Here is a 12,801-nt window from a genome sequence, read left to right on the forward strand (position 1 = left end):
GCAAGTAGCTCACGCAATCAAAGATCTGCTGATATCAAGGGTAGTGACCCTGGGAAATGTGCAGGTCATAGTGGATGGCTTTGCTGCAATGGGATTCCCTAACTGTGGTGGAGCTATAGACGGAACCCATATCCCTATCTTGGCACCAAAGCATCAAGCCGCCGAGTACATAAACCGCAAGGGGTACTTTTCGATAGTGCTGCAAGCTCTGGTGGATCACAAGGGACGTTTCACCAACATCAACGTGGGATGGCCGGGAAAGGTGCATGATGCTCGCATCTTCAGGAACTCTGGTCTGTTTCAAAAGCTGCAGGAAGGGACTTTGTTCCCAGACCAGAAAATAACTGTTGGGGATGTTGAAATGCCTATATGTATCCTTGGGGACCCAGCCTACCCCTTAATGCCATGGCTCATTAAGCCGTACACAGGCAGCCTGGACAGTAGTCAGGAGCTGTTCAACTACAGGCTGAGCAAGTGCAGAATGGTGGTAGAATGTGCATTTGGACATTTAAAGGCGCGCTGGCGCAGTTTACTGACTCGCTTAGACCTCAGCGAAACCAATATTCCCACTGTTATTACTGCTTGCTGTGTGCTCCACAATATCTGTGACAGTAAGGGGGAGACGTTTATGGCGGGGTGGGAGGTTGAGGCAAATCGCCTAGCTGCTGGTTACGCGCAGCCAGACACCAGGGCGGTTAGAAGAGCACAGGAGGGCACGGTACGCATCAGAGAAGCTTTGAAAACCAGTTTCATGACTGGCCAGGCTACGGTGTGAAAGTTCTGTTTGTTTCTCCTTGATGAAAACCCCCGCCCCTTGGTTCACTCTACTTCCCTGTAAGCTAACCACCCTCCCCTCCTCCCTTTAATCATTGCTTGCAGAGGCAATAAAGTCATTGCTGCTTCACAGTCATGCATTCGTTATTCATTCATCACACAAATAGGGAGATGACTACCAAGGTAGCCCAGGAGGGGAGGTGGAGGAGGGAAGGAAAATGCCACACAGCACTTTAAGCACAGCACTTTAAAAGTTTACAACTTTAATATTTATTGAATGACAGCCTTCTTTTTTTTGGGCAATCCTCTGTGGTGGAGTGGCTGGTTGGCCGGAGGCCCCCCCACCGCGTTCTTGGGCGTCTGGGTGTGGAGGCTATGGAACTTGGGGAGGAGGGCGGTTGGTTACAGAGGGGCAGCAGTGGCAGTCTGTGCTCCAGCTGCCTTTGCTGCAGCTCAACCATACACTGGAGCATACTGGTTTGGTCCTGCAGCAGCCTCAGCATTGAATCCTGCCTCCTCTCATCACGCTGCCGCCACATTTGAGCTTCAGCCCTGTCTTCAGCCCGCCACTTACTCTCTTCAGCCCACCACTTACTCTCTTCAGCCCTCCACCTCTCCTCCCGGTCATTTTGTACTTTCCTGCACTCTGACATTATTTGCCTCCACGCATTCGTCTGTGCTCTTTCAGTGTGGGAGGACAGCATGAGCTCGGAGAACATTTCATCGCGAGTGCGTTTTTTTTTCTTTCTAAGCTTCACTAGCCTCTGGGAAGGAGAAGATCCTGTGATCATTGAAACACATGCAGCTGGTGGAGAAAAAAAGGGACAGCGGTATTTAAAAAGACACATTTTATAAAACAGTCGCTACACTCTTTCAGGGTAAACCTTGCTGTTAACATTACATACATAGCACATGTGCTTTCATTACAAGGTCGCATTTTGCCTCCTCCCACTGCGTGACTACCCCCTCAACCTTCCCCCCTCCCTGTGGCTAACAGCGGGGAACATTTCTGTTTAGCCACAGGCAAACAGCCCAGCAGGAATGGGCTCCTCTGAGTGTCCCCTGAAGAAAAGCACTCTATTTCAACCAGGTGACCATGAATTATATCTCACTCTCCTGAGGATAACACAGAGAGATAAAGAACGGATTTTGGTTGAATGCCAGCAAACATACACTGCAATGCTTTGTTCTACAGTGATTCCCAAGTACGTGTTACTGGCCTGGAGTGGTAAAGTGTCCTACCATGAAGGACGAAATAAGGCTGCCCTCCCCAGAAACCTTTTGCAAAGGCTTTAGGACTACATCTAGGAGAACCGCAAATGCCAGGGCAAAGTAATCCTTTCACATGCTTGCTTTTAAACCATGTATAGCATTTTAAAAGGTACACTCACCAGAGGTCCCTTCTCCGCCTGCTGGGTCCAGGAGGCAGCCTTGGGTGGGTTCGGGGGGTACTGGCTCCAGGTCTAGGGTGAGAAACAGTTCCTGGCTGTCGGGAAAACCGGTTTCTCCACTTGCTTGCTGTGAGCTATCTACAACCTCCTCCTCATCATCATCTTCTTCGTCCCCAAAACCTACTTCCGTATTGCCTCCATCTCCATTGAAGGAGTCAAACAACACGGCTGGGGTAGTGGTGGCTGAACCCCCTAAAATGGCATTCAGCTCATCATAGAAGCGGCATGTTTGGGGCTCTGACCCAGAGCGGCTGTTCGCCTCTCTGGTTTTCTGGTAGGCTTGCCTCAGCTCCTTCAGTTTCACGCGGCACTGCTTCGGGTCCCTGTTATGACCTCTGTCCTTCATGCCCTGGGAGATTTTCACAAAGGTTTTGGCATTTCGAAAACTGGAACGGAGTTCTGATAGCACGGATTCCTCTCCCCATACAGCGATCAGATCCCGTACCTCCCGTTCGGTCCATGCTGGAGCTCTTTTGCGATTCTGGGACTCCATCATGGTCACCTGTGCTGATGAGCTCTGCATGGTCACCTGCAGCTTGCCACGCTGGCCAAACAGGAAATGAGATTCAAAAGTTCGCGGTTCTTTTCCTGTCTACCTGGCCAGTGCATCTGAGTTGAGAGTGCTGTCCAGAGCGGTCAGAATGGAGCACTCTGGGATAGCTCCCGGAGGCCAATACCATCGAATTGTGTCCACAGTACCCCAAATTCGAGCCGGCAACGTCGATTTAAGCGCTAATCCACTTGTCAGGGGTGGAGTAAGGAAATCAATTTTAAGAGCCCTTTAAGTCGAAATAAAGGGCTTCATTGTGTGGACGGGTGTAGGTTTAAATCGATTTAACGCTGCTAAATTCGACCTAAAGTCCTAGTGTAGACCAGGGTAGAGTTACCGCTGCCTGCTGATGTCTTGTGTCTTTCCAAAATGTTGAATTCAGCAACAGTCCAATCCAAGAAAGCCAGGAAATTAGGAATTAAGGTATATGCCACCCCTGCAATGCACCATAATAAACATACTTATCATTCATCATAATAAGGACCCAAGCCAACTCCTATCAAAGTTAATGGCATTCTTTCCTAAAACCCTACACAACTAAATTAAAATGTGGAGGTTAATGGCATTACTGCACTGAGAGCACAATTCACATGAGTGCTCTAAAGAATATTTTAAAATTGCTGAAAACAAGTATTATTCAGGAGCTTGACTACAACTAGGGAAAAATATAAATGGTTTTTGTCCCATTGTGCTGATTTTTTTTTTTTTTTTTTTTTTTTTACTTCTTATTAGCCCCTTAGTGCTGCAGGTTGATATAAGATCTGAATATTGACTCCTACTTACTGCTAGCATCTTTGGGCTAATAAGTTAATAAAAGAGCCCAAATTAGCTTTGCAAATTAGCTTTTTTAATGACAGGAAACTAATGCTTAATTAGTTCAGAATGGGCTAAAATGACAAGGGAGCTATATAGGAAAATTTTTTTGAGACCACTGACAAGTGATTTAAAAATTCAAAGGTCGTCATCTAGATTCAGTACACAACCTGGGAATGCAATCTAAAAGGTATATAAATATGATTCCGGAGTACTTAATGGTGTTATCTCAGGAAATTAAATCACTGAAGATTGCAATCTTGAATGTCTGCAGTGAAGCATTTAGCAATCCATTTAAACATAAGGAGAGCAAAGAAACTGGAATGCTCTGATCCACAATTCTTGGGTTATCTTGTTTACTGTCACATCTAGACTCCCTACATTTTTGTATGATTTGTTGATTGCAATATAGATAGCACATCAGAGGCTTTTAGAGTCTCGTGGAAATAACAGTTTTCTCGCAAAAAATAATATTGCTGCTGAACTGTGCTCCTCAAATATTGAAATCTCGGCACCTCACACCGGTAGAAAATGTAGTGCAGCAAACATTCAGCCTGACTTGTTGATTATCATTTTGCACATACACAGCCTTTGATCCACAGGTCTCAAAATACTTCTACAAACCTTAAAGGTGACACATTTTCTTATGGGTAAGAACCATGGTGGATGGTGGAGTGACACATTAATTACAAGAGCCAACATTGCACAGGGCTGGCAATTGCACCACATGGTAGGATACACATTATTTCTTTGTAAAGAAACAATGTATAGCCCTGGCTATTGCTTGCAACAGATGGCACTGTCACACTACAGGCCAACTGTACCTGGATTACCCCTCTATGGTCCAGGTAGAGCACCCATTCTCAGGGCTCCTGGCTCCTCAGCTGTCACCTCTCTTGGGCAGAGACCTGTGTCTCTCTCCCTTCTAAGTGGGTTATTTCCAGATTGCACTGTTCCCTGCCTACACTGTGAATTCCCCAGCAAAGTCAGACTGCCTAAGCAGGCCTGCCTTGCTTTTCTTTTCTGAGATGGTAAACAGTGTAGTTGCCACAGTTAAATTACCACCTAGCTCTTTCTAAGCAAGCACATTTATTCTTAAGGCAAAAGCATTGCAGAGAAAACATATTAAGAACAAAGAACCTACAGGCATGCTAATAAGCTTACCAGCAGTCACCCTCTTCTCTAACAAGGTCTCTGGTTAGCAGTTAGGCCTTCAAACCCCACAAAAAGGTTTTCCCCATGGTCACAAGTTCATCACAGTTTCAGCTCAGAACAAGCACACTGATGAATCAGTGAGTCAGTCCCTCCATTATCCAATTTGGATCTTTGAAGAGACTGTGAATAGTTAATCAGCCAGACAATAAGTTTCCCCTCAGGGCAAAGCTTTAAAAGGCTAAGTTCTTGCATAAGTGCAGCGGGTGTATTTGCATACCCCTTTAAAAGAAGTTTTTACATACAATCTCACAATAGTATATCAACATTTGCATTTTTAATACAATGAACTCCTAAAATACTTAAACTTAATTCAAGAAGGTTTGTCCAGAATATTGTCATTTCCATCACAGGCACCATATATGTTAGCCAGTGAGGGGTCCTAGTTATGCTCCTTTTTGACACTCAGACACCATGACAATGAGCACAGAATACCTAGACATCTAGATATGGTAGAGTTCAGGGTGACGATGTGCTCTCCTCGTGCTCTCTCAAGTACTAAACTGGAATCTACCCTGCTGCTAGGGCCAATTCATACAATGCTGCCAAATCTGCAGGCCACAGAAAACCATCACCCCACCAGAGACTGGGTGTAAAACTTTATTCATCATGCTGCCTGGTGTATAGTGCATATTGTTTGTGCACACTAATAGCTCCACGGTGATGATAACTTGCACCTCCTGGAAAATCAGGACATCTCCCCATCCTTCACAGCTTGCAGGTTCCCCCCCCTACTGTTTAACAGAAAACCTCTATCCATTATTCCACTAACTCCCTCCAAAATACACAAGTCTTTTTCAAGCACTACTACATTTCCCTGGAGTGAACCATTCCCCCAGCGTGCATGACATAATAGTTTGGGAAAGGTGATGAACAGATCCAACTTTGATTCTTAGGCCTTGCTGCCAGGGCATGAAATTACAGGTTTTGTGGAGGTGTAGGCACATTTATTAAACCATCACTGCCTGATGCAGCACAAGGAGCAAAAGGCTCCTTAAATTCTCTTCTCCCATGCAGCGCAGGATAAATTTATCCTGCTGATGATAATTAACTACTTTTCTATGCTGTCAAGAAAATAATTTAAAATTTATACAATAGTGATAGTCAAGTATATGGTACATTTGAAAGTAACATTACATTTCTTAGCTGTGATGTTCCTGCTAATCATTGAAAATGGGGAGGCTATTGCTATGATCTCTCCTAGGACTTGTCTTTACATTTCCGTAAGGACTCTAATAACAAGCGAGGTAATGTGTTCCTACAGAATTTGCCTCTAAGAAATCGATCAGATTTTGTTACTCACAGGACCTTTTAATCAGTGCTGTAATACAGAACTTCCTCATCCTGGGTTCCCAGCTGTACTGTATAAGCTTATATATAAGTATGCATTTCAATTAACTTGCTAGAAAGTTGTCTTTGTTATCAACGACTCTGTGATTAAAATTAATTGTTGCAGAAATTGTCTGGGTAATCATTTATGGTGGGAAGTCTCCATGCAGTTGGAATACCTATATATATTCTTTTACAGCCTTCATGTTAATTAGGTTCAAGTTACTAGAAAAGTAAAGTTCCTGCACTGAATATAATTTATAATTGAAAACAACATAGTGGATTAAGAAAGAGAACTGCATTTAATTTATTAAGTAAGCTCCAGTGTAGGACTTTCATGAAAAGTCACACTACAGAAATAAACAATGCATTTGTCACTCTTGCTATTGAAGTCCACATTTCCAGCATAGTATTCATTTGGTTTTTAAATAAATACTTTACATTAAATATTGACAGAAACGTACATTTGGCATACATAAGGGAATGGATGGCTACAAAGATTGGCAAGGGGATACAGAACTTTCATCTACAGGTTATTAGTTCAAATGGAAGCCTGGTTAAATTGTTACCATTGTTGCCTTACTAGTGACCCATGCAAAATCAATTCAGTGGTTCAGTCCAGTTTCCAATAGACAGGTGTCTATATAAAACAAAAAATACCATCATCATTAGCACCCTTGTTGTCACTCACAGAGGAAAGGCCAAGGATTGAATGGGTACAGTCTGAACTGTACCTTCATCTTTATGGGTAGTCACTTCAGGTCTGGGTTCTACTGTGACTGTCATATGGATAAATAAGAATCAGGTCATGCTGGGTTTTTTAAGAGACCCAAACAAAGAAAAAACTTTTGGTATAAAAAGCTAAGATTGAACTGACAAAGTACCTTCATTTGGATTCAGCAAATGGACAGGACCTTCTGTCCAAGGGTGGTGTAGGCCCAATCCTTTCAGAAGGGTTGGAAGGGATACTGATCAACCAGGGCCCCATAAAGATGCGTGATTCCTGGTATATGTATTAGTAACCGTGTACGAACTTTTATTACTTTTTATATGTCTACTCTGTGATGCTTTTGTCCTTAAAATAAATGTACTCTGCTGAGAAAGAGTTGTGTGGGAACTTGTAATGGCTGGCAATACACTGTTCATAGCCTCAAAGAGAAAGCAATACACAGGCACCAGCCATTAGGCAGACTGGCTTGCTGGCATAGGGCTGGAGCACCCACAGGGAAAAATTGGTAGGTGCTCTGCACCCACCGGCAGCTCCCCGACTTGCCCCCCCGCCCCAGCTCACCTCCGCTCCGCCTCCTCCCCTGAGCGTGCCACCACGTCCTGCTTCTCCCCCCTCCCTCCCAGCGCTTGCACCGCGAAACAGCTGTTTCGCAGGGCAAGCACTGGAAGGGAAGTGGGAGGAGGAGGAAAGCAGCATGCTCAGGGAAGAGGCGGGGCCGGGGTGGGGATTTGGGGAGGGGTCCAATAGGGCGGAGTTGGGGCGGGGGAGCATGAACACCCACCGGCGCCAAGGAAAGTTGGTGCCTGTGCTTGCTGGGGTCACACGGTGTAAGGCAGGGAGCTGGTGCAGCCTTAAAACTCCCTGGTCAGAAGGGAGTAGGACAAGGGTTCTTATTCATAGACAAAAACAGTGCGGAGTTCGGTGGCACCTTAAAGACTAACAGATTTATTTGGGCATAAGCTTTAGTGGGTAAAAAGCCCACTTCTTCAGATGCATGGAGTGAAAATTACAGATACAGGCATAAATATATATTGGCACATGAAGAGAAGGGAGTTGTACTCCCTGCATCTGAATAAGTGGACTTTTTACCCATGAAAGCTTGTGCCCAAATAAATCTGTTAGTCTTTAAGGTGTCACCGGACTCCTCGTTGTTTTTGTGGATACAGACTAACATGGCTACCCCTCTGATACTATTCATAGACAAGTGATGCCAAGAGTCAAGAGACCTGACTAGGCATTCCTGGAGTGGACTACAGAGGGGGAATACAGGTGCAGTTGTCTTGAAACTGTGACAGGTATCCTCCTTGGTAATCTTCACATTTAAAATGGGACAAGACAAAATAATAGAAAATGTACAAAATTCTGCTCTGACTTCCTAGGGTCCTAGGCTAGTTGATTTCATTTCTATGAAATGTAGTTCAGATGTTGATAAAACATAATGCACGAAGCTGACATTTAAATGATAAAGGCTTAGATGATTAATTCATTAGCAGCGTTTCTCGATATCAGTCTTTTAAAACCAAAATGGGTCCAGAAAAAAACCCCCAAAAAAACCCCCAAAAACCTTATAAAGCTGGCTTCAGTCCTGGTCCTTGGAAGTGCTAAGCTCTTACAGTTCTCATTGACTTCAATGGGAATTGGAAGTGCTCATTACCTCTCAGGATCACAACCTAACTTTTAGATGTAAATTATCCCAGATGCAGAGGGAGGTGAAACTCTCATTGTGAAATGATTCCTGTTATAACTTCCAACTTCTCAAAGCTCAAATATGGGACAAAGTAATCACCACAAGAAGGAAGCTCAATTAATAATTAATACTTAACATTTATATAACTTGCTGCATTAATTCTCACAACAAATTAATTTGATTAATTATTCAATTAATTATTTAATGCTTGAAAAGGACTTCATCCAGAAACTCCTGAGTTTTAGTCCTGGATCTCACACTAACTCATGGTGTGACTTCAGGAAGTCACTTAAACTCACCCTGTCTTAGTTTCTCAAACTGTAAAATGGGGATAATCGCAGATTAACAACATAGGATCTTTAGTATAGTATTCTCAGAGACAACGAGATATAGGATATGTTGACCAGGGAGTACAAGAGCTATTAGTCACAGGACAAAGACCACAAGGAAGACCTAAAAAAAGGTGGTTCAAGACGCTGAAGCGGGACATGAAGAAGGTAGGTATCAGGTTGGAAGGTGCACTTGACAGGAACATTTGGAGATGAATAAGAAGAGCCGCCAACCCCAATTGATGGGACAAGGGAAGAAGAATTATTCTCTGTAAACTCTAGTCCACAATTTTACATTTCTGATGTAAATAATTTGTGATAGTAAAAGTGAAATAACATTTTAAAGTTATTTAATTCAGAGGCATGTTACCTGCCACAGATATGCAACGGTCATGTGATTTTCAAAGTAACAACCATCAGCCTTTACCATCAAGGCAAGCCTCAGTGGAATTAAGTAGTGTACACTGAGGACAGTCGATGGGCCCAGGCTTGCAGCCCTACCTCATGAGCAGTTCCATAGGACTATTTATGTGATAGCAGGCGTATGTAATATGGGCACCTGTTAATTTGAAATTAGAATGAGACCATTGTTTCACTTTTCATTGGGCACCAAAAACTGATGACTGCGGCCCTGGATTAGATTTGTGTCAGCAGCAAGGTGAGAAAGTTTGAATAGGCCTTTGACAATCACCTAAGCCATTCAGTTCTTTCTACTATGTATTTTTATTTTCAGCTGATATGCAGCAATGTAAATTATGGCCCCAATCTTCCAGTAAGACACAGGCAGACCTTTGTGCCCACATGGAGCTTCAGGGCACCAGGTGGGTGCATTTTGTTGCAGGATCTGGGCCACGGGGCTTGATAAATTGACCACTGAAGTCAAATGGGAGCCCTGAAAAGGAAAGTACATAGTAGGAAGGACTGAATTAATTAGATCATAAATTCTCAACCTGGGCATGAGGACAATCCTCCTGTTCATAATGCTAGGTGGAGGGAGATGCTGACTTTTTTCTGTTGTAACATGGGGTTATGGGAGTGAAAAGTTAAGAATTACTGGCTTAGACAGTTGGTAAAGTTGCTATACAACTTCTTTTGAGTCACGGATTCAAATCCAGTCCAGGGCTATAGCAATCAGTATATGGTGCCCAATGAAAAACGAATGAATTTGTTTCAGTCCAGTACCTAGTGAATATGTGCCCACGAGTTAGAGCTGCAGAATTCGGCCCTGCAATGATACATACACACAGGCAGACCTGTGCTGCTTCTCTGGAATTGTTTTAGTTCGTGGAGGAGCTGTGATAACCCTCCCCAATGGAGTAGGACACCATCATACAGAAAACATTCATAAGTTTAATACACTGATCCCCAGAGGTACTGCATGGGGTTGCAATATCTGTCACAATACCAAACTGGGTGAATTAGAAGGAAATGAGTCAAATAGACCAGGGAGGGACTGACACCAGCTACTTCTGCTGGGGAGTCCAGGAAAAGAGAGAATGGTGGAGTCAATACTGTGGGCAGGTGCAGAACAATGGGAGAGGTGGACACTTTTGGTCCCTCATGAGTAGAACTTGAGGCTGGGCTGGTATGCAGGTTGGGCTGGTATGCAGCAGTCAGGGTTGGCAATTTCCTGGGAAAAACTAGTTTAGGACAGGGCACTGATAAATACTGGCTTAAACCTAGTTTAAACTCAGAAAAATAATTGCATCAGTGTCCAGCAAGTATAGAACAAACCTTTTCCAATTTTGGATACTTTCCATTCAAAACTGAGGAATAGGCTGGGTCTGTCCACTACATCAAAGTTGGTTTTCTGCTACAGACTGCTGCATGGCCAAATGGACCTGGACTAACGAGGAGTCTGAAACTCTGCATGCTTCTGATTGCTTAATGCTTCAGGTCTACAATGCTTCATTATTATCATTTTCATAAATCAAATGGTTTTTACTTCTGTTTATATAATATTGAAAACTGAAATATGAGTCATGACATGGGTAACTTCCTTGAGAAAATACAAAACCAAAATGTATAGACATTCCAATATTCAGTATTATAATTACATATATTACTATTATGCCCAAGCCAAATTTACTTTTTATTTGTACAATCCTAAATTAACCTACTTTTTATTTGTACCACCCCCTAAATTAATAAAGCATGGAGAAGGACAAATACTGAAGATTCAGTACCCTTGCAAAGTGCAGCTCCTCTTTAGTGTCTTCTCCCCTGCTCCACCTGTATGATTATTGCACCAGGCTTTATAACACCGGCCCTACAGTGCCTTCCTCTTCTCATGGCCCAGCTGGCTGGGGCTCATCAGCCGCAGCCAGAGGCAGGCAAGAAGAGAGCTCTAAGAATCTATTGTCTTATGTAACTACAATTTGACTATGTAATTAAAACTAAGTGTAATGTGGTGTGTATTAATGAAACAGTTTTTAAAATAGAAAATGCCTTAAACTAGAATTAACTAGTTTTCCCAGGGCTGTAAAAACCATAATTTTACCTGGTAAAAACTACGTCAGGTAAATACCATGCTATCCCTGGCAGCAGTACTATGTACTAGCACCTCACTGGAACATTATCTTGTTCACCAAAATCTCAGCTTTCATGTTTTGAAAAAAGTAAGTCTTTAACTGTTTGTGAAGAAAACTTAAAAAAGTGAAGCAATGGTAACTCTTGCAGAGATGTCCACATGAATCTGAAGAGCCAATAACAATAGCTCAGAAACATGTGAACTGCCCTTTCATCTCAGTGATGTTGTTTCAGGTGTCCAGTGATGATCACTTAAATGTCCACACTGTTAATTATTTCATTTCTCTGGTAAGAACACAGAGACAATCACAGATCTGCACAATTTACTGTGATATCTCATTTTGGTGCCACAAATAAGTGGCAAATGGGAGATGCCACCTTTTCTTTGTTAATCCCCCACCCTCCAATTGAGAAGGAGCAAAGCCCAAGGAGCCTAACATGACACTTGATTATACTTGAAGGGGAGCCAAGCTCCAGGAGCCCAGTGGATCTCAGAAACCATGCACAATTGTATTTTGAATATCCACACAATCTATTGTGAGCAGTGTCTCATTTTGGTGACTCATGGGACTGGAGTGTAGGGGCAGAGTTTAGAAGAGTATGGCCATCTATTCCCCCTTTAATATAAGTCCTGCCTGTGAGGCCACATTTATCCTTTTAAAATACTGATTGTAGCTTTTACTAGCATACAGAGAACTCTGCCTCAGCTATAAGCCTGCAGTGATTCTCACCTGCCAAACCAGTTCAGCTGCCATCTGTTGCATCATGTCTAGATTGTGGTATGCCACGTACAGATCCTGGCAAATTCTTGGCCATTTCTCAGTCTAGTTCCCTGTCCCTCTATCCCAACCTGTTCCCCTCCTTGCCTTGTCCCTCACCGAAGCATTGCATGGAGTCCCCATGATGCCCAGGGGCTTGCTGGGGCATGGAGAAGGACAAATACTGAAGATTCAGTACCCTTGCAAAGTGCAGCTCCTCTTTAGTGTCTTCTCCCCTGCTCCACCTGTACGATTATTGCACCAGGCTTTATAACACCGGCCCTACAGTGCCTTCCTCTTCTCATGGCCCAGCTGGCTGGGGCTCCTCAGCCGCAGTCAGCGGCAGGCAAGGGGAGAGCCGGGCGTCCCTGCCTGTCAGCGACAAGGAACTGCTCACTGGAGCCCCAGTCCCCACCGCCTGAGCTGGGCTGGCTAAGAGCAGGCTCTGAGTCACACTGGCCGACGGGCGTGTGTCTCCTTCAGTGCAGCAGCCAACCTCCCCCAGCTGAGCGAAAACGGGAAGCAAACAGGAAGCCGCAAAGCATTCTAGGCATTGTGTCCTCTTCCACAAGCTTCCTCTCTGGCCGACCCGGTGACCAATACAAAAGACTACATCTCCCAGAAACCATTGGGAGCCAA

General features: G+C 43.8%; 1 protein-coding gene across 2 annotated transcripts; it reads right to left on the reverse strand.

Annotated features, from left to right (window-relative positions):
* Positions 1-813: 813 nt before the first annotated feature.
* On the reverse strand, positions 814-12,693 carry LOC140906643 (uncharacterized). Of its 2 annotated transcripts, none has more exons than XM_073330990.1 (3): positions 12,136-12,693; positions 2,166-3,211; positions 814-1,579 (listed from the first exon to the last, which is right to left on the reverse strand). In XM_073330990.1, exons 2-3 carry the CDS (start codon positions 2,746-2,748, stop codon positions 1,038-1,040), a joined length of 1,125 nt encoding a protein of 374 aa, XP_073187091.1. In that variant the 5' UTR covers positions 2,749-3,211; positions 12,136-12,693; the 3' UTR covers positions 814-1,037. The 2 variants fall into 2 exon arrangements, with proteins under 2 accessions (XP_073187091.1, XP_073187090.1); XM_073330989.1 differs by having other exon boundaries at positions 11,062-12,693.
* Positions 12,694-12,801: the final 108 nt, after the last annotated feature.

Source organism: Lepidochelys kempii, chromosome 2, assembly GCF_965140265.1.
Source record: "Lepidochelys kempii isolate rLepKem1 chromosome 2, rLepKem1.hap2, whole genome shotgun sequence".
In the NCBI taxonomy this organism is placed as follows: domain Eukaryota; kingdom Metazoa; phylum Chordata; order Testudines; family Cheloniidae; genus Lepidochelys; species Lepidochelys kempii.